Source organism: Camelus ferus, chromosome 3 (assembly GCF_009834535.1).
Source record: "Camelus ferus isolate YT-003-E chromosome 3, BCGSAC_Cfer_1.0, whole genome shotgun sequence".
NCBI lineage: Eukaryota > Metazoa > Chordata > Mammalia > Artiodactyla > Camelidae > Camelus > Camelus ferus.
The window spans coordinates 742,432-761,244 of record NC_045698.1 but is presented as its reverse complement, the minus strand read 5'-3'; the positions used below and the strand labels follow the sequence as shown (position 1 = coordinate 761,244).

General features: G+C 63.3%; 1 protein-coding gene across 5 annotated transcripts; it reads right to left on the bottom strand.

The window, feature by feature from the left end:
* Positions 1-2,800: 2,800 nt before the first annotated feature.
* On the bottom strand, positions 2,801-18,540 carry SLC6A18 (solute carrier family 6 member 18). Of its 5 annotated transcripts, none has more exons than XM_032469473.1 (12): positions 18,305-18,540; positions 13,074-13,214; positions 12,311-12,448; positions 11,584-11,816; positions 9,861-9,971; positions 8,927-9,039; positions 7,947-8,075; positions 6,338-6,494; positions 5,544-5,748; positions 5,062-5,221; positions 3,897-4,059; positions 2,801-3,073 (listed from the first exon to the last, which is right to left on the bottom strand). In XM_032469473.1, exons 1-12 carry the CDS (start codon positions 18,474-18,476, stop codon positions 2,882-2,884), a joined length of 1,914 nt encoding a protein of 637 aa, XP_032325364.1. In that variant the 5' UTR covers positions 18,477-18,540; the 3' UTR covers positions 2,801-2,881. The 5 variants fall into 5 exon arrangements, with proteins under 5 accessions (XP_032325364.1, XP_014407955.1, XP_032325367.1 ...); XM_014552469.2 differs by having other exon boundaries at positions 11,584-11,765; XM_014552461.2 differs by lacking the exon at positions 2,801-3,073 and adding an exon at positions 3,081-3,674.
* Between the last annotated feature and the right edge of the window lie 273 nt (positions 18,541-18,813).

Below are 18,813 nucleotides of genomic sequence, written 5' to 3'. Positions count from 1 at the left end.
AGAACAGAGGGGTGCCCTTCTCACAGTAGCCTGTCAGAGCCCCTCTGTGTCCCTGGTCAGATCCCCGCCTTCTGCGTCCACCCCAGCCTCAGATCCCTGTGAGGTGCCTCAAGAGAGAGAATCCATTGTCCAGGGCCAGCGGGTTTTCTTGGGATGAGCCAGCCTGCCCTGCCGTGACTTTGCCGAGGCTGTGCCTTCAGACCACTGCGGGGGCCTGAACAGGAGGGGGTGGCTCAGGGTGTGACCTGTGGGTGGGCTCTCTGCCTGGTGCTCCGGGGCAGCACAAAGCCGGTCAGTGGCGTTTTGATGACAGTGAGCAACTCCCCGGCTTCCTTCTGGGACGTCCCTGACAGGGCCACTTGGAGTGCACCTTGGATGGGTCGTTGCTAATGCAGACCAAACAGGCTGAGCGTGAGAGCAGGGTGTCTGTCGCAGTTTATGGCCGTGGCCTGTTTACTGCTGCTGCTGACCACATCTGAGCGATGGAGCCGATGTGTTTATGACGGACCCAAGTCCACAGAGCACATCGTGAGTGCAGGAGAGATGACCAGAGAGGGGCTGGCGCCACCCGCCCCGCGAGCCGGCCCTGCGGGGCCCTCACTGGGGAGGACTGGCCCACTGCCCAGGGCGGAGGGCACTCCATGCAGGGGGACGTGTCCCGGGCCCCACAGCGGGGGCCTGCTGACCCACCACAGCCACCGCGGTCTCCCGGCGCCCCGGCCTGTGTCTGGCATTTCCTTGACAGACCAGACCCAAGAGGCCAGTCAGCACTGCTCTAACTTTCAGCTCCCAGAATCCTGTTTCTCTAGTAAGTGCGTTTTGCCATGTTTTCCCTCAGAATCACTTGTAGTTTTACCTGGAGAAGGCGTGTGCTCTGCTCCGTCTCAGCTGGGTAAGACCTCTTTCTGATTTATCTCGTTTTTAAAACCACCATGCAGACTGCCAGTTCTCCTCAGGGTGCACCATGAAAATAATAAAATTTTGAGAAGCAAAGGAAAAAAATCTAGTTTTTCAGGTTTCCCTAGATCTAAATGGCCCGTGAGGAAGCTCATTCACGCGTGTGTCCCCGGACATGGGTGCAGCAAGACCAGTTCAAGACTAGAAAGGAGTGAAAGGGCACAGACGGTGCCCCTGGCCCCCAAGCAGTGCCGAGCGCTCATCCCCCTGTCCCACACCCCTGCCCCTCCCTCGGCACTGAAACCCCGGCATGTGCTCCGCGCCGGGCCATGGGACCCTCCCCTGTGAAGGTCGCTGTAGAGCAAAGGGCTTCCCAAACCTGGCAGCTCAGAGTACCCCGGGCCCTCGTGGGAGGCAGAATAAGGACCCCCAAAGATGCCCCCGTCCCAATCCTGGAACCCCAGAGGACATCACCCAACGTGGCAAAGGGGCATTACGGTGCAGGTGGAATTCATAACTAATCAGCTGATCTTAAGAGGGGATGTGAGCCCAGTGTGAGCACAAGGTCCCTGAAAGTGGAGGAGGGAGGCTGGAGAGGCAGCGAGTCCAAGAGATGCAGCGCGAGGAAGACTCACAGCCGCTGTTGGCTTTTCCACAGAAGAGGCCATGGACCGCAGAGTGTGGCGTGGGGCACAGTGCAGGGCCCGCCTTCCCTGCGGGGCTCAGGACTCACTTCGGCGCGCTCTTGCGTTGATTGCAGTTTAATGTGCAGCTCCCCTCAGGCACGCGGTAGCGCGCGCGCTCTGTCTGCTCTGGGATCTGGCTGCCTGGGCGCCGCCGGTTAAACCCGCCCTGGTGCCCTGCGGGCTGCGGTGTTTCAGCACCACGGACAGCGACCGCCGGCCCGAGGCCTTGTTAACGGTGCTCGGAGGGACGTGTTCCCAGCAAGATGCCAAGGACACAGCAGTCACCACGGAGGCGAGTCTCAGGCAGGCCTGGGTGTCCAGCACCCGGCGTCTTAGAACCTGACTGCTGGAGGAGGGGCAGAGGGGAGGAAGGATGGAGGAACAGAGGAGGGAGGGAGGGAGGAGCAGGCGGGGGCATATGGAGGTACTCCGAGGGCCCAGAACAGGCCGGGTCGTGGCTGAGGGCTGCTCAGAGGGCTCAGCACAGGGAAGGGCCGGCCGACCGTGAGGGGAGATGTCCTTCCTCTGTAGACAGTGGAAACCTGCGTGATAATCGTCCCTTTTATTCATTCCTAACACACACTGACCCTGAGAATTCTCGGAAAAAAAAAAAATGATGTGTTTCTGAGCTAAACCTGGGAAGAGCCGACCACCCCCCACCCCCGGCTTTCTGGGCCGTGGTGCCCTGGCCAGTTGGGAGCGGGGCGTCTGTGCCTCTGTGGCAATTCTCTGAGTACAGGACACCCAAGCCTCGGTCCCAGACAGACCCCCTCTCCCGTGAGCTTCCCCATCGCGTGGGCAGTCATGGCATGCCCTCCTCAGGACCCCAGGGCTCTGGGTAGAGCAATGGGCTTCTAGGGGGCCAAGCCTCCCTTCCCAGCTCAGGGGAGAGAACGCTGTCGGCTTTTTCTCAGAGACCGGCCCTGCTGGTTCCCAAACTCACAGGCCCTCAGTGGAGGAGCGTGTCTGGGCCTTCCCAGTGGCCACATCTCCACCCTGACCGTTGGGACCCCAGCAGTTTTGCCTGTGGACTCGCCGGGTAAGTGCAAGACCACCCAGATGCCCCGGGCAGGACCCCAGACTGCAGGGCCCAGGAGCCACACGGCGGGCTGTTTCTGGTTGGAGAAGGGCATGGACTGCGATGTCGGAGCTGGTCTGTACCCTGAGGTGGCCTGGAGGCTGAGGTGGTGTCGGAAGCAAAGACCATGGGTCTCGGAGTCGCTGGGAGGACCTGTGTATTGGGGTTGGGCTGCGAGGCCCACAGGCTGGACCCCCACGCTGCTGCCCCAGCCCCACCCTCAGCAGACCCCGCCGTCCTGCAGCTTTGGGCCCATGTCCTGCTGCACATCTTGCTGCTTCCGTCGGCGCCGGGCGAGCAGCTGGACCAGGGTGACCGCCGGGACACTCAGTGCAGGCAGGAAGGACAGGAGCACGCAGATGGCCTGCACCCAGCCCGGGTAGGGCTTCTCCTGCCGCGAGGGAAACTGCTCCTACAGGGACACAGGCCAAGAGGTGGGCGCCCCCCACCCCAGATGTGGCGAGGCTGACCCCCGGCCGCAGGAACTGTGTGGGGGCAGCTTCATCCCAGCTCTTCCCGAAACGAAGCACCCAGCATGGGTGGGTGGGAAAGGCACACAGCCAGGGGCCACTCTGTGGGCTCAGGCAGCCGATGTTTTGGGACTCGGGGCCGAGCCGCTCATGGCGACTGGGCACTGAGAAACAGGCCTGGAATCCGGGGAATCTTGTTCTGGAGAGAGCCGCCCAGACCGGGGGTCTCAGGGCTGCCTTGTCCTGACCTGCTAGGCATCGTCAAACCCCGTGCTCCCTCTGTAAGGGGGAAGCACCACCCACCCAAGCTCAGGCAAGGTTCTGAGCCGCAAGAGGGGTGGCAGGTCAGCCAGTCCCACTCGGCTCCCAGTGCAGCCTGGGGCCAAGATTTGGAGCCAGAGTCCGCCGACCAGCTGGGTGGCTGGTTTCTTGTCTGGGACCAGGCTGGGCATCCCCACTGCACCTGTGAATTTTGGCTGGAAGCACTTCCCTGTGGGAGGGGCTACAGGGACCCGTGAGGTTGCCAGAGTCTGGAAACTGCTCCTGTCCTCCCACCACTTGCCCAAGGTTACTGGGGCTGCAGGAATCAAACTGTCACCCCCGAGGGCATCCGCGGTCAAGGGTCTCAGAGCAGAAGCAGCCCACATGGTCCTTAGGGCGTGAATGCCCACCGAGGGGTCCTCTGGGTCCTGGGTGGCACCAGGACAGGGCCAGGCCGGGTCTGAGGCGGTCCCCGGGCTCCCGCTCCCTGCCCAAAGGACCTACGTATTGGGGGTTCCAGGCCTTGTAGCTCGGCGGCGTGCTGGCCAGGAGGGAAATGTAGGCCACAAAGATGGTCAGCAGCAGCAGGGGGCTGACGACCTTCCAAGTCACCTGCCAGTAGAGGCCGGGCCGCCTCCCAGTCATCCACGCGATATCATCACAGAACCTGCCACGAAGACACTGGGCTTGGCTCCACCCGCCCAGCCAGCGCCTCCGTGACCCCAAGACTTGGCCCATGGGGCCCGCCCCACCTCCACTCTGACCTTTGCCCCATATCTTCCTGAGTGCCCCCAGACGAGGCAGCCTTCTGGGGTCCTAATGAGGACTCAGCCTCCAGGTAGATGGGTGAGAAAGGCCAGTGCGCGAGGGTCAGCCCAGTTGAGGGAGAGGGAGGACTTCCACCCTGGGGGTGACTCCAGCTCTGGTGGGGCAGTGGCACACCCCAGGGGAAGGTGGTGCCTGACCCAGGCCCCAGGGGTGGGGACAGAGGCTCAGGATATGCAACATCTCTGCAGACGCGGAGAAGGTGCCCCGCCTCATGGCCCCTCCCCTGCCTGCACAGCCCCCCAGCTCTGCTCCTCCCAGCTCCGGAGTGTCTTCTTCTGAGACCCCACGGTCAGTTGAGTCCACGGGCTCACTGTTCCTCCTCATCGCCGCTGGACCCTGCCTCTCATGCCTGCCTCTTGAGGTGGGCAGTGTCCCGCAGGGACAAGCTCACAGTCCCCGTGCCCAGATTGCTGCAGTGGAGGCCGTGGCATCAGGGTCTCTCGGGATCTCTTAGAACACAGGGACAGAGGTCACAACCTCCAGGCTCGTTGGGCAGGGCTACTGTCAGGGTGGCAGGTGTGAGTGCAGGTGTGAGTCTCGATGTGAGTGAAGGTGTGAGTGTCAGGTGTGCGGCAGGCCCGGGCCAGGTGTGGGTGGGCAGGACCAGTGTGTGGCCTCCAGGAGGGCAGGGCTCGGAACCCTGGCCGGGCCTCCTGGTGCCCTAGTTCCCACCTGCACTTGGACATCAGGAGTCCACCATGTGGCTGGAGACTGACGTTTGTCGCTGGCCTCCCCGCAGCCAGGCAGGGCCGGGTCCCATGTCATCCTGCAGCTGCCCGGGACTCCTGCACTGTGTACTTCCGGATGCTAGCAGCAGAAAGGCGGGACCCCAGGGACTCACCGTTTCATCCCATAGACATAAACGACCCCGACCACTTCGAAGAAGGCAAAGAAGATCAGGTTCAAGGGCGCAGCATAGTGGTCGAAAATCTCGAGCCAGTAGCTTCCAGACTGCAGTGTGAAGCAGGTGGCCGAGAGGAAGCAGACCAGGCAGGCCAGCCCTGGACACAACCCCACATCTCAGGCAGTCGCCCTGGCGCTGCCCTCCCAGCTCCTCTGCCTGTCACGTCTGCTCTTCCCGGCCACGTCCCCCTGCGCCCTGGGAGCCAGGGGACAAGCTCAGATGGCTGTGGCCTCAGTGGGCAGTGCAGGACAGCGTCCCTGGCCCCTGACTCCCTGACCCTTGGCTCCCCGGTAACGACCCTCAGGATGTGAAGTCAGAGCTGCAGGGTGCAGCTTCCATGGGGACAGGGCCCTGAAGCCCCCCTGGAGGAGGGGCGTCTGGAGAGTGACAGGCCTGCAGGGAGGTGGCTGTCCACTCACCAGTCAGGAGCTCCTTGGGGACCCCTCTGGGCATGACCCCCAAGTCCAGGAGCGGTGTGATGACACTTTCCATGTTCCCAAACATGGACGACAGGCCCAGGGTGAACAGCATCCCGAAGAAGAGCACGGCCCAGCCGGGTGCCCCGGGCATGTGGAGGACGGCCTCAGCGAAGACGATGAAGGCCAGGCCCGTGCCTGCGGCGCTCTGCAGGGCAGCGCAGGGAGGAGGTGGCACGTGCCCACACCAGGCCTCGCGCACAGGCATGCCCCACCCCGGGACACGCACACCAGCACCTGTCCCTGGCACCAGTCTGGGCTGGTGGCCCTGCCCTGTGCGAGCTGTGTCGTAACAAACTTCAGGAGCACCTACGGAGCCGGGGGAGCCTGTTCCCCCACATAACCGGCAGCCAGCAGGGGACGTGGGGCCTGGGGGCGTGGGCTCAGGTGCCCGTCAGATGGCTGCCCACCCAGCCTGCTGTCCCCAGTCCTTGGCATCAGCTGGCCCTGCATGAGGCCCTTCCAGCCACGGCCTGGCTCTGTGACCTCGCTCTGGCCCCTCTCCCTGGTCTCTGTGCACCAGCAATGCCTGCTTTCCTGGATCAGCCTGGACCCCACCCCCTGCTGGGCAGGGCCCTTCAGCCATGGTGTGTTTAGGCCACAGGGTTTTCTAGAAGCTCGGAGAAGCAGAGGCAGAGGGTCAGCCTAAAGTCCTGCACTCCTGACCCCAGGGGGCCATGTGCAGCAAGTACTCGGCCCAGAGCGGCCTGGTGCCCTCGACCCGGCCCCTCGAGTACCTTTTCCAGAAAGTCCTCCAAGCGGCAGGCGTCCAGGTGGAGACCAGCCACCCACTCAGGCCGGGAGACGTTCAGGCGGGCGAGGACAGCCGTGTAGTCATCCCTGGAGATGCTCTGGTCTGGGAGATCGAAGGCGTTGATGAGACGGAGGATGTTTCTGTGGGGTAGGGAGGCCTGGTGAGCGGACACCTGTGGGGCTGGCAGTGTGGAGCTGCCCCTTGGCCTCGTGCACTCGCAGGGAGAGAAGGCTGGTCCAGCCCCAGAGGGGCCCCAGGCTGGAGGCGACACTCCCTGGGGGTACGAACTGGGCTGTGCCGCTTCCTGCCTCCCTGAATTTTGGCCACCCCGGGCCAGGTTGTGGGCGGTGGCCCCAGGTCTGCACGCCTGCACTGTCTGTCTCGGACCTCATGGCTCAAACACCATGGGGGCTTCCGTGTTTGCTGATTCGCCTGCCTGCTAGATGTATCTGTAACCTCGACTCCAGTCCCCGCGGCATCTGAGGGCACTTGCGGACTTGTCCATCACGCACGTCCCCTCCGGGCCCCGGGATGCTCCACTCCACCGTGCACGTCCCCTTCGGGGCCTGGGACGCTCCGCCTTGTCTCAGCTGGAGCCGCAGCCGAGCGCCTCATGATTGGAGCTGCGGTTCTCAAATTCTTGTGCTTTTTGTTGGTTTTGCTGTTTAAGTTCTGTCCAGTGTTCTAAATGCAGCAAGAAGGCAGTGATGCCACCCACAGAAAACTTCCAAGAGGCTTTGTTCAGGCCAGGGGTACGTGCTGTGGGGGGAGCCTGGCCTCAGTGGATGAACAGACTTGTTCGCTGGGCGTCTCCGTGGAGGCAGCTGGGCGCCTGCTCCCCTGCAGGGGTTGCACTGTGCACCGGGCGTGGCCTCTGCAGCCTCTCTGGAACATTCTGAGAGGAGCACGCGCTCAGCAGCGCAGCCGAGCGCGGTTGAAACAGGTATCTCGGCTCTCTGTGACACGGTGATCACTCCGTGGGGCCGTCCCGGGCACTGTGGACGTCAACGGCACCCCGGGGGACACTCTTATACACTGTGATGGGTTCTACCCAGGAAAACACGTCTGGTAGGCCAGGCCGGGCCATCGAACGCACAACTCCAAGTGTGGGGTCCTCCTAATGCCTCAGCTCCCGGGGCTGTTGCGACAAATGCCCCCGGACGGGGGGCCTTGAAACAACAGAAGTTCCTCCTTCCTCAGCCCTGCGGCTGGGAGTCCGAGATCCAGATGTCCAGGGCTGTGCTCCTGCCAAAGGCTCCAGGGGAGGGTCGTTCCTGCCTCTTCCAGCCTCCGGGGCCCCAGGCATCCATGAGCTGTGGCCGCAACCCTCCAGCCTCTGCTTTGTCTCACGTGGCTTCTTGTCCTGCCTGCGTCCCTTTCTGTCCAATCAGGACACCAGTCATCGGACAGGGGGCTCACCCTGCCCAGATCGACCTCATCTGCCAGAGACCTGTTTCCATTCCAGGTTCTGGACAGACCCTCCACCCGCTCCCCTGGGGAAGGTCGTCTGTGGGCCCCCCGTGCAGCAGGCCCCGTGGTGGGGCCGTGATCTGGGGACACCTGTTCCCAGACCCAGAGGGCACCGTGCTCACCCGTCCAGGCAGCGCCCGTGGTCGTTGACAGCCTTGAACCCCAGGACGGAGAAGACAGCAATGGACGCGTACAAGGAGGTCATGCTGTTGACCAGGGCGATGGCCACCGCGTCCCTCTCACAGTTGTTCCTGGGGGACATGTGCGTGTGTGGCCCTGTGTGCCCAGAGACCCCACCTCCAAACCTCGAGACGACTCAGGGATCACACCTCTGCACCCTGGACGCCCCCACTCTGCTCTGCACCGGGGCCTGCCTGTGCTCCACCCGGAACTCGGACGTCTCAGCCCCACCCTGCCAACCCCTCCCCAGGGGCCCCAGCTCGGGGCGCTGCTGCTGTAACACACTCAGCCCCCATCTCCCGGGGCATCGGGGAGCTGAGGGCGAGGGTGGGGCAGCTGCGGGTCTCACTGGGATAGTCTCCAAACGAGAAACACACACAAGCTGCCATTCAAGGGAGTCCAAGCAGAAACGCACTGAAGCCCCTGGCGGCCCAACACCCACGCCTGAGGCCCCTGCCACCAGCCCCTGCACCCCCGCCTGCCCTACCACCCTCAGACAACCCCGGGGAAGTGGTTTAAGGGCATGCCTGCCGGCGCCCTGGGGTTTATGACGTGGTCATGCTTGGGGCCTCAGCCTCTTGGTCTCATAGAGCAAGTCTACAGCTCCTGCAGGAGAGGCTGCGGCCTGGTGTCTGTGTGACCAGGAGGCTGATACAGCCGTGGTTCTGCTTCTGTGGCCACGAGCATCACACACGGGGCAGAGCACAGGTAAGGCCTTGCTCCTGGGCTTGACCACCCAGGTTCTCCTCCTGCAGCTGGCTCGGACCGAGCTGGAAGTGGCCCCGCCTCCCGGCCCTTGAGGATGACTCAGGAATCGCCTGTTATCAGAAGCTCACTGCTGGCCACCTCCACCTGGGCAGGACTTCCCGACAGAGAAGGGCTTCGTGTGTCTGAGCGTGGTCCCCGCCCAGCCCGGCCCTACCTTGGCGGGTTGTAACTTGCAAAAGCGATGTGTCCTCCGAAGGCCAGGGACAGAGAGAAGAATATCTGGGTGGCGGCGTCCAGCCACACACGGGGGTTCCAGAGGACCTGCATCTGGAGTGAGATGGGAAGGCCCGTGGCCAGCAGACAAGCTGCCCTGGCCCGGTCCCTCCTGTTCCAGAACGTTCCCAGAGTTCTGAGTCACGCACTCAGGCCCCAGGAACAGTCCAGGACCACACGTGAGGAGCAGACAGAGCCACCCCGGGCCGCCTGTTGGTGACGTGTGATGACCCCTGGGTCCCATCCACTCAAGGCCCTGAGAGCCTGGGGGTAGACCTCCCAGGGTGGAGACGGGTCTGAGTGGCTGGAACTTAACTGTGTTTGCTCTGTTCCTCTCAGACCTGGGGTTTCCAGGACCTGAGAGCCGGGTGGGCCCCGAGCCGAGAGTGCCTGGCGCTCCTGCTGGCTCAGGCAGACCTGCGCTGGCTGCCACACCAGTGCCCCTTCCCTTTCCCTGGGGGCTCTGCCTGCAGGGCCGGCTGTGCAGCCCCTGGGGTCCCGCAGACTGTGGACCGGTCCCGAAAGTGTACTGGCTCTAGTGGGCAGGCCCCTTGGCCCTGTGGCTCCCCACCTGGCGGGTCATGCTGCTGGACGAGGCCCTCAGAGATGTAGGGTTCAGGTTGCTAGAGGTGGGACATCTGGGTCCCCAGCTGGCCTCTCCCCTGAACCCCCTCTTTTACAGTGGTCCCCAATCTAGACCGAGTCCTCCTCCTGCTCCCTCCCCTCCAAACCTGACCCCTGAGACCCCAGCCACCCTTCCTTGTGGCCACGTCTCTGCTCCCACAGCCAGGGGTTGGGACGAACTGGGTGGGGCAGTGGCCCCACCTCGTGTGCTCCCTGAGCCTGGCCCAGGGGGACGTGGAGTCAAGACTCACGTCGGGCGTGAACAGGTAGACCAGCCCTTGGGTGGCCCCGGGCAGGGTGAGTCCCCTGATGAGGAAGATCGTCAGGACCAGGTACGGGAACAAGGCTGTGAAATAAATTGCCTAAAAGAAGGGCAATTGTTAGACTTTCCTGTGTGTCTGTTCCAAGTGAAACCTCGAGAGAGGCGGGCGGTACCCACTGTGACGTCGTTCCCGTGGGATTGGGGCCAAGACAGCGGGCTCTGTGCAAGCTCGGAGGGTTTGGGGCTCCCTGAGGTGCTCAGATGCACTGACGCCCAGTGGGGTCCACTGAGCTGGGCGGTGGGCTCCCCGGGGCGGGAGGCTTCCTCTGGTCCAAGGTCAGGCTGTCGCGGCACCAATGCCTTTTCCTGCCACCCCCAGGCCCCCAGCTGGCCGCTTCGCAGGGGCCATGGGCCGCTCACCTGCCTGCCCTCCCCTGCAGCAGGACCCGGCCCAGCTCTGTCAGGGTTGGGGAGAGGTCTGCACACGGTGTCTACAAAAAATGGGGGCTCTCCCCTCGCTGCCCCAGGCCCCAAAGGCAGACTGACGCGATGCCCCTCCGGGGACTCTCGTAGCAGGAGTGTTTGGGGTTTCTGGTCGGCTTGCTGGGGCTGCTTCAGAAACTGCCACCCTCACAATCAAGCGTGGAGCCCTCATGTGAGAGTGACGCTTGCCCTCACACGGTAACCGAGCAGAAGCACTGGGGCACTCGGACCCATAAACCTCCACAACCCCGGATCAGGGGGCCTGGCCTGGAAATGCATGGAACTTCGTCCCAGTCACTTAAAGGACCAACACACAAGACACTGGACGTATCCAAGCCCAGAGAGAGAGGGTGGGGAGCCCCTGCACTGGGGGTGCCTCGAGAAGCCTGCTGGGAGCTGCACGCACAGACTCCTCTGGTGCCTTCTGCTGGAAGCCACATAACTGGCAATGTGTTCTTTCTTATCATCCAAGTCTCTTTAGAAGATAATCAACTGCTTAAAACAAAAATGCTAAGAAATCACTTGCTGTTTATAACACGTGAGCAAAATATACGTCAGCAGCACGGACACTGGGTGGGGTGAGGCTGTGATGCCAAGAGCGTCGTCTGCGTGGTGAGTGGCGCAGCCTCGCAGGGAGACGACCGTGATGCTCTGCCCCCAACTCAGCCACCCGGGTAACAGAGTCCCAGCTAGCAAGCAAAGGACCCAGCGTGGGATCAAAAGAGTGCTCAGGAAAAGAGTGGGACAGGAGCGGAGAACAGAGGGGACAGGCAGAAGTCAAGCCCATGAGGGCAGGCTAACCCCACCCTGACCGGTCAGCACATTAAACGTAAATGGTCTAAACACCCCCAGTAAAAGGCAAGGACGGTCACACGGAGCGAAAACGCAAGACGCAACCGCATGCTGTCCACAAAACCGCAGTAAGCACAGAGATCCAAAAAACTTCACAGAAACGGAGTTGGAAAAGATGCGCCAGGTTAACCTCGTCAGAGGAGGCTGGCACAGCAGCTCCAGCACCCTGTGGGCTCGCGAGCCGCCTGGCACCAGGACACGGAGGCTCACCTCCCAGGGACAAAGGCGTCAGCTCTCAAGGAGACCTGGCAGCCCCAGAGTTCACGCCCCTCCTGGCTGAGCCTCTAAATTCCTGAGGCCAATGAGGACCAAAACGGAGAGGCGTCCCCTGGAGCTGGAGGGACCTGCAGTGCGTGGTCTGCCCGCCAGGCTCTCACCTTCCCGGTGGTCTCGATGCCTCTGATGACGCACAGGTACAGGACTGCCCAGGAGGCCGCCAAGCAGACCAGCAGCTGCCACTGGACGGAGCCACTGTCACTGATGTCGGCCGTGATGTTCAGCGTCTGCCGGTACCAGAAGTAGCTCACGGCACTGCTGTCCCGGCACTCCTCCACCAACCCTGGGACAGGGGGCCCGTCACGTGCTGGCCACAGGCTGCAGATGGCCTGTCCTGGGCACCCGGACAGGACCCACAGCACCCTGAGTGAGGGGCAGGGAGGCTGACCACCCTGGTGATGCCCTCCATGCCTCCGCTGCCCCGAGCACCCAGCTCTGGCCTGCAGGGCTGACCTGGGGATGGGGCCCACCACCCAGGCCCCCAGGGCTGGCCTCCTTCCACACGTGCCAACCAAGCTTGTGTCAGCCAGACGCAGGAAGGGAAAGAGGTCAAGCTGGCTTCAGGAGCAAACGTGAAAACCCGGACTGTGTCCCACGTCTGGGAGGTCCCCCCAGATGGAGCCCTTGGCTGGGGTCGCCACTGGAAGTCTTAATTCAGGGAGAGCAGCCACCCTGTCCCTCACCCTCTGGTCACCGGGCACACGACAGCTGCGAGGCCCCAGGTGCCGCTCTGTGAAGGAATGGGGTGACCGGGGCCCTGGGTCCCACAGTGAATGAACGGACAAGAAACAGAGTGACGAAGCCCCGTCGTCCTGCCCGGGAGTGTACCTGTGCGATTGAGGTCCAGCGGGCAGGCGCTCCAGGGCAGCGGGTGCTGGAAGGAGTTGAGGAGGTACCAGAGCACCCACGTCAGGATGGTGTTGTAGTACAGGCTGACCAGGAAGGACACGGTGAGGCAGCCCAGCCCTGCGGGCGCCGCCAGTCAGCGCTTCCCTCCCGGGAAAGCACCGTCCTCACGCTCACGGCAAGGGGCTCCCACTGCCCGCCCACTGGTCTACATCTGGCCGCACCCCCCCGCCAGCGACCCATCATTTCCCTGGCCATGCGGTGCCTTTTCAGCCGGGTCTCAGCCAGGCCACAGCTGGGCCAGAGCCAGCCTCTGCACCAGCCATCTAGGTTGTTTCCGGGGTTATCAGATGGCCTGCAGCCACCTGGGTGTGTGACAGGCCTGGATGGTGACACTCAGACCCCCTTACGGCAGCGCCCATCTCAAGGGCACGTGGGGAGTGGGGTCTGCCCTCTGTCCCCCTACCATGACCTCCCATGACACGTGGGCTCAGCACCACAGGGGGACGGGCTGGGCAATTCGGCACAGCCCACTGCCTCTGCCTCCTGTGCCCTGAGCTCAGTGGCAGCGCCCTGCTCCCAAGCCTCCCCACCCCCGGGGCCCCTGCGCCTGTCCATCCAGGATCCTCCTGCGTCTGCGGGCTCTAAACCACAGGAGGTGCACCGTCGTGGTGAGTGCACATGTCACACGTAAGTGCAGCCCCACCCCCAGGAGCTGCGGGTGGGGCCAGAGGGAGGCGCGTACCTACTCCGCCCAGGTAGGGCGAGATGGCCATCCACACCCCGATGCTGCCCCTGCGCAGGCGCTGGCCGATGGCGAGCTCGATGTGGAAGAGCGGGATGCCCTCGAAGACCAGGGCAATGAGGTAGGGGATGAGGAAGGTCCCTGCAGAGACATGGCGGTCAGTGGGTGACACCCTCTGCCATGGCCAGCCTCAGGCAGGAGGACCGGGCCGGGGCTGGGGAGAAGCACCCGTGGCTGCCAGAGACGGGGAGATGTGACCCCAATGTCGGGGCACCTGGTTTTCCGTTGTTTTAGGTGACGTGGCGGCTCCCACCACCAGTGCTTTGGTGGCAACTTTCATCCACAGACAGGCGGTGTGGTTCTCACTGAGACCCTGGGACCCCTGGCCCCGGTGCTCCTGGGACGGGGAGCTGGTCTGTTCATGGTGGAGACTTGCAGGAAGCAGACAGCCTCTCAAACGTCTCCCCGAGTTGGGGCAGGGAGCTGTCTCTCCACCCCTTCACCCAGTGGGACACTAGGTGTGGACACGGCCGTGGTGGGTGAGGGCGTTGTGGTCCCCAGGAGGGAGCACGTGCTGACCAATGGAGGGGACCCAATGGAAGGGCAGGCAAAGACAGCAGCTGCCTTTCTGCACCGCAAGCCAGTGTGGATGGAGCAGGTGCTGGGAGGTGGCAGGACCTGGCCTACTTGAGCCCACAGGACCAGGGCCACGACCTGGGAGGCCTGCTGGGCAGAGGCTGGTTTCCGCATTGTTTGGGAAGAGAGCTCAGCCCCCAGAGCGGAGCTGGCGGTGTTGGCGTCTCTGTCCGTCCCCAGGGTCCACGCTGCAATTGGAACTGGAAGTCCTGCCCTCCAGGCACCCTCAGTCCACGTGCTTCAGGCCAAGGTGTGTGGGCACTTAGGTGCTCCAGGCCCGGCAGCTGTTCCCAACCTACACACACGTCCGGCGACACCAGGGAGCAGACTTCTAGGCCCCTTGACCGAGGACAGCGGCTGAAGCAGGCGCCATCTCTCCTGTGCTGTCCGTGGGACGCTTGGCTCTCTCTAAGGGCCGTTTCCACAAGCCCCAGGTGCCTGGGATTTCGCCAGCACAGCCTCCTGCTGGCTTTCCTGACATCGAGTCAGGGCCCTGGAGAAAGCAGGTGGCCATGGGCCCTTGGCCCAGGTCGGCCTCTGCACAGGACTCCGGGGCCAGTGTCTGGGGCACATGTGCTCGTGGGTGTCTCTTATACAGCAGCAGAAAAGCAAAGCCATCTTAAAGGACAAAGTTGAATTCTGGAGGGTCTCAACTTCGATGGACATGCTGGACTCCCAGAGACAGCCACCCAGGGAAGGCGGGACACCTGTGGGCTGGGCTTAGAGCTGGAGGAGTGGGAGCCCCTGGGGAGGGGGTCGGCCACAGGCCTGGGGTCCAAGGCCCAGAGGGAGGAGCCCTCTCCAGCCTGCCCTCTTCCTTCCCACCCACCTCTGTCCTGCACTGTGGGGTCTTGTGATCTCCCAGCCGCCCGCGGGCCTCAGGGCGCACACCTGCAGCGTGGCGCGGACAGACATGAGATGCCCACATGGGCCTTGTAAGTGCACGCCTGGCCAGCTTTCAGGCAGGGCCTGAGTCCCAGCATTTGATCCAGTGTCTGGAAAGGCTGCAGCCTCCGGGCTGACTGTCCCTTGGCCCCGTGACCCCTGCTCCGAGGGGAAGGCCCCAGGAGGACGGTCTCAGTTCGGGGCCAGAGGGGCTGGCTGAGGTCAGTATGGCAGGGACCACCCAGAGGAAAGATCTCGGGGTGGGGAGGGGTTCTCCTGTGACTGGATCACCACGTCTGGGGAGAGAAGGATGAGAGGCATTTCTGTGATCACGAGACTGAAGCCTCGGGGAGGAGCGTCCACCCCAAGTGCCGGATGCGTGTTAGCCCAACAGGACAGCCGTGTGGACACTGGGCTGTTGAGGGGGGCTCAGAGGACTGTCCCCTCCAGCGTGGGCACCTGCTTCCCTGAGTGGACGTCACACCATGAAGGTGTTTCTGCAGGACAAGGAGGAAGGAGGAGCATCGTCGAGGGGGTAGGAAGGTCCATGCACCTCCGAGTGCAGCCTGTCGGGTCAGCTCAGAGCAGGGGTTCACGAGCACCCGTGACGTTCTGATGAAGCAAGAAATACCCATGTGGGCTTCGCCCTGTCCTGGCTCGCAGCTCCTAAAACCCCTGGGATTCCCTGGGTGGTGGGTGACAGGAGAGCCTCTGTTTTTCATAGCAAGCCTCTTTCGCCTGAACTGGGTTTATGCTAATGAGGTGACTCTGGGGGCTGGTGGCCAGAGGAACGGCCAAGTGATTGGAACTCTCAGTCCCACCCCTACCGCCAGGGAGCCTGAGTTAATCACCAAGCGGCGAGTGATTTAACCAGGAATGCCTGTGCAGTGGGGCTTCTGGGCGGGTGGCACATGGAGGCACAGGGAGGTGGCAGCCCCGGACCTGGCGGGGGCTCCGTGCCATCCCTGATCCCCACCCTTCAGTCTCTCCCATCCGGCTGTTCCTGAGTGTATCCTCTGTAACAAACCTGTAATCGTAAGTAAAGTGGCTTCCTGAGTTCTGTGAGCAGTTCTTGCAAATTATTGAAACTGAGGCGGGGGTTGTGGGACCCCCGAAATTTGTAGCCAAGTTGGACAGAAGTGGTGCCCTGAGGACCCGCTACTTGAGATTGGCACCTGGGGGGCAGCCTTGTGGGGCGAGCCCTTCACCTGTGGGGTCTGTGCTAAATTCAGGGAGTGTCAGGATTGGGCTAAACCCCAGGACACCCAGGCATGCCCGCCGAGAACTGGAGAGCTGTCTGGTGCAGGGAGACCCTCGCACGTCGGTGTCACAGGCCCTGAGAGCAGAAGGGACACCACAGAGCAGGCAGACGCACTGCACCCCACTCGTCCAAGGAGGTCGCTGTGGACGGCTGGCCGCGGGTCCTGCCTGGAGGCTCTGGGAGAATCCCGCGCCCTCCCAGCAGGAAGGGTGCCGGATGCAACACCCCAGTTCAATCCACGAAGAAAGGGTCATGGAGAAAAAGGAGCTTCTGGCCAGCACAGCGAGAGCCTGGGGCCCTGAGAAACCACCCCAGGATCTGAGGAGAGAGCCACGCGAAGACAGGAATGAGGGTGGCACTGTCCCGTGGGGGGTGACTGACGACCTCGGAGCTCGCGCTTCCCAAATCGACGGAGACAGTCATCGCCGTGCGGGCGCCACCCAGTCTTCAGTTCACATGGGGAAGCGCGGACCACGTGGAGAGGAAGAGCAGGCCACGAGGACCGGGTCTGCTGGACGCCAGGACTTGTTCTAAACCTGTGGGTGCTTCACGCTGCGCCGCGTCCTCGGCCCCCCGGGGACACTGACCGTGAAGGAGCAGCATGGAAATTGCAGCCTCCCACAAGTGACCCGCCTGCATGGCTTCCTGGGGCGAGTCCCCAGCCACAGCACGCGGCAGGCCCTGCGGTCAGCACCTGAACACAGCGGCCCCGGGCTGCTCCCGCCCTCTGAACCGAAGGCACTGCGTGCACCGTAAAGCAGCTCGCCCCGAGGGCGTCCGCGAGGCGGAATCGCCGAGCACTTCTGTCTAGATGTTCTGCCAAACCCGTCGCGGTGCTGCCTTCCACTCACAAACTGGGATAAGCGTGAAGGGAGGGAGACGTGGACCGTCAGTGGTGAGTTTGTGCAAATCGATGTGACGCACCACCTGCCGACGGCCTCCGTCTCGTCTTCAAAGTCATCGGAGGTGGTCGGAGCGGACAGAAAGGGGCCTCTCACGGTAGGCGAGTTAAAGACACAAATATTTCACGGCATTTGACCGAGACCTTCCACATCTGGAAACAGAACCTACAGAGGTGTTTCAAAGCCCCCGGGCACAGGAGGTGACGGGGCTGCTCTGGGTGCAGGGCCCAGTCACCCTGGTGGCCTCGCCATCTGGACCTTGGGGTGGGTGGACCGCCTCCAGCCATAAGGACAAGGATCCAAGAAAGTGAGTTCCGGGCTCTCGGGCTCCTGCAGCTCTGAGTGGCGGGTAATGTGACAGTTATCGAAACGTGCAGACGGTGGAACGCGTGTGTGGGGCGTGGCCGAGGCTCTGTCCTGAGGCATGGGCACAGAGCGCCCCTGGAGCCCCCGCGCCAGCCACCTGTGCTTCTGTGCTGTCCAGGGGCCTTCCCGGAGGGCCGACCTGGAAAGCCGGGGCCCGGGCGCCCGCCCTGCCCCAAGCCCGCCTGGGCTCTGACGCCCCTGGAGTGGCCGCTATGGGCAGCAACTCTGCTAGTTTGTATGCATTTTCAAACTCTCCCACCTGCCCGTATCTTCTTATAATCAGAAGGAAAGAAGACGTCAGTGAAGCGCTGTCCTCACAACCAGGACATATGGTGGATGGGGCTTGTGTGCGGTCAGCTCTCCGGGCTGACCCCACCCCACCCGCCGCCCACCCGTCTCCTGAGGAGGGCCGTCTGCCCTTGAACGGGGAAGGATGACCCCCCGACCAAAGGCACAGCGTGAGACATCGTCCCCACTCAGCCCTTGCCGTCTCCTGGGCTAGAGGCCAGCGCCACTGCCCCTGAAGGAGACACTGCCCGAATTTCCGGCAGTGACCCGACTCAGCCAGGAGAGTCAGCCGGCGCGCTGGGGGCCTGCAGGCCTTGTGCGGGTTAGAAGGGGCCCCGAGCTCAGACCCCAGGGGAGGACGAGCCTGCCTGGAAAGCCCTTGCCCACAGCATCTGGGGGCAAAATCTCAGCTCCCGAGCACAGTGGCACGGCAGGCCTGCGACCCCGTGTCCCCAGGAGCGAGCGTGCTGCCAGGAGCGACAGGCTGCCGAGTGAGAGCAGCTCCAGGCAGAGCTGCCCCTGCACTAACTCGTGGGCTTCTAGGCCAGGGGAGGAGGCTGGGGTCCCCGAAATGACCCTGACCTTCCCTGTGCAGCCGCGGCCCCCTGGGCGGGCTTGCTGTCCAGGGGTGCTTGTTGGCAACGACATGGCTACCGCGACAGGGCCAGGCACTAGGACGTGCAGCCTGGGGAGGAGCCCAGCAGACCCGAAGCCGCAGTGCATGTGGGGGTCCCCCCATCTCTAAGGCCGGGTGCTGCCGCCTGGGTCTCAGGGGGCAATCCCCCACCCCTGGCCGGGCTGCGTCCCCGACCCCCCGAGGTGCAGCCTGCACTGCAGCCCGGGACAAGGACAGGGTGGGCACAGAGGGCGAGGACGGGACGGCGCAGGCTCACCTCCCCCGTAGGTCTGGCACAGGTACGGGAACCTCCAGAAGTTGCCCAGGCCCACGGCAAAGCCCACGCAGCTCAGCAGGTACTGTAGCCTGTTGTCCCACGCGGGCCGCTCTTCCCCGCCACCGTCCCCACTGCTGTCCCCGGGCGGGTCTGGCCCCGTGGCACATGCCATGCCCGCCACACGCTCCCGCCGCCCGCCAGGCCTCTGCTGGGCTTTGGAAGCCGAGTGCGGTCCCCCCGCAGGTGTGATTCTCATCATTTAAAGGAACGTCCGCGGGGCCAGTTAATCGGTAACGCGGTAACGGCCGCAGTGCCTCCCTGACCCGCGCCCTTGAGCCCGTCCCACTTCGTGCCCGGAGCAGACAGCCTGCGGGCTGGGGTCACCACCAATACGAGAACCTCGAGGACCCCGAGGTTGTCTGCATAAAATTGCTAATTTTTTAATTACCCTTTGACAGGGAGATAACACGTGGCTGTAGAAATGGTTCCAAGTGCCCAAGCGCCCGCCC

Bases quoted from the DNA above. Each gene is read 5' to 3' on its own strand.
- SLC6A18 (XM_014552461.2), bottom strand. From the start codon at position 18,476: ATGGCATGTGCCACGGGGCCAGACCCGCCCGGGGACAGCAGTGGGGAC. The intron at 13,215-18,304 runs GTGAGCCTGCGC...ATGTCTCTGCAG, and splicing joins GTGCCAGACCTACGGGGGAG to GGACCTTCCTCATCCCCTAC. The intron at 4,060-5,061 runs GTGAGTCCCTGG...TCTTCGTGGCAG, and splicing joins TATGTCTATGGGATGAAACG to GTTCTGTGATGATATCGCGT.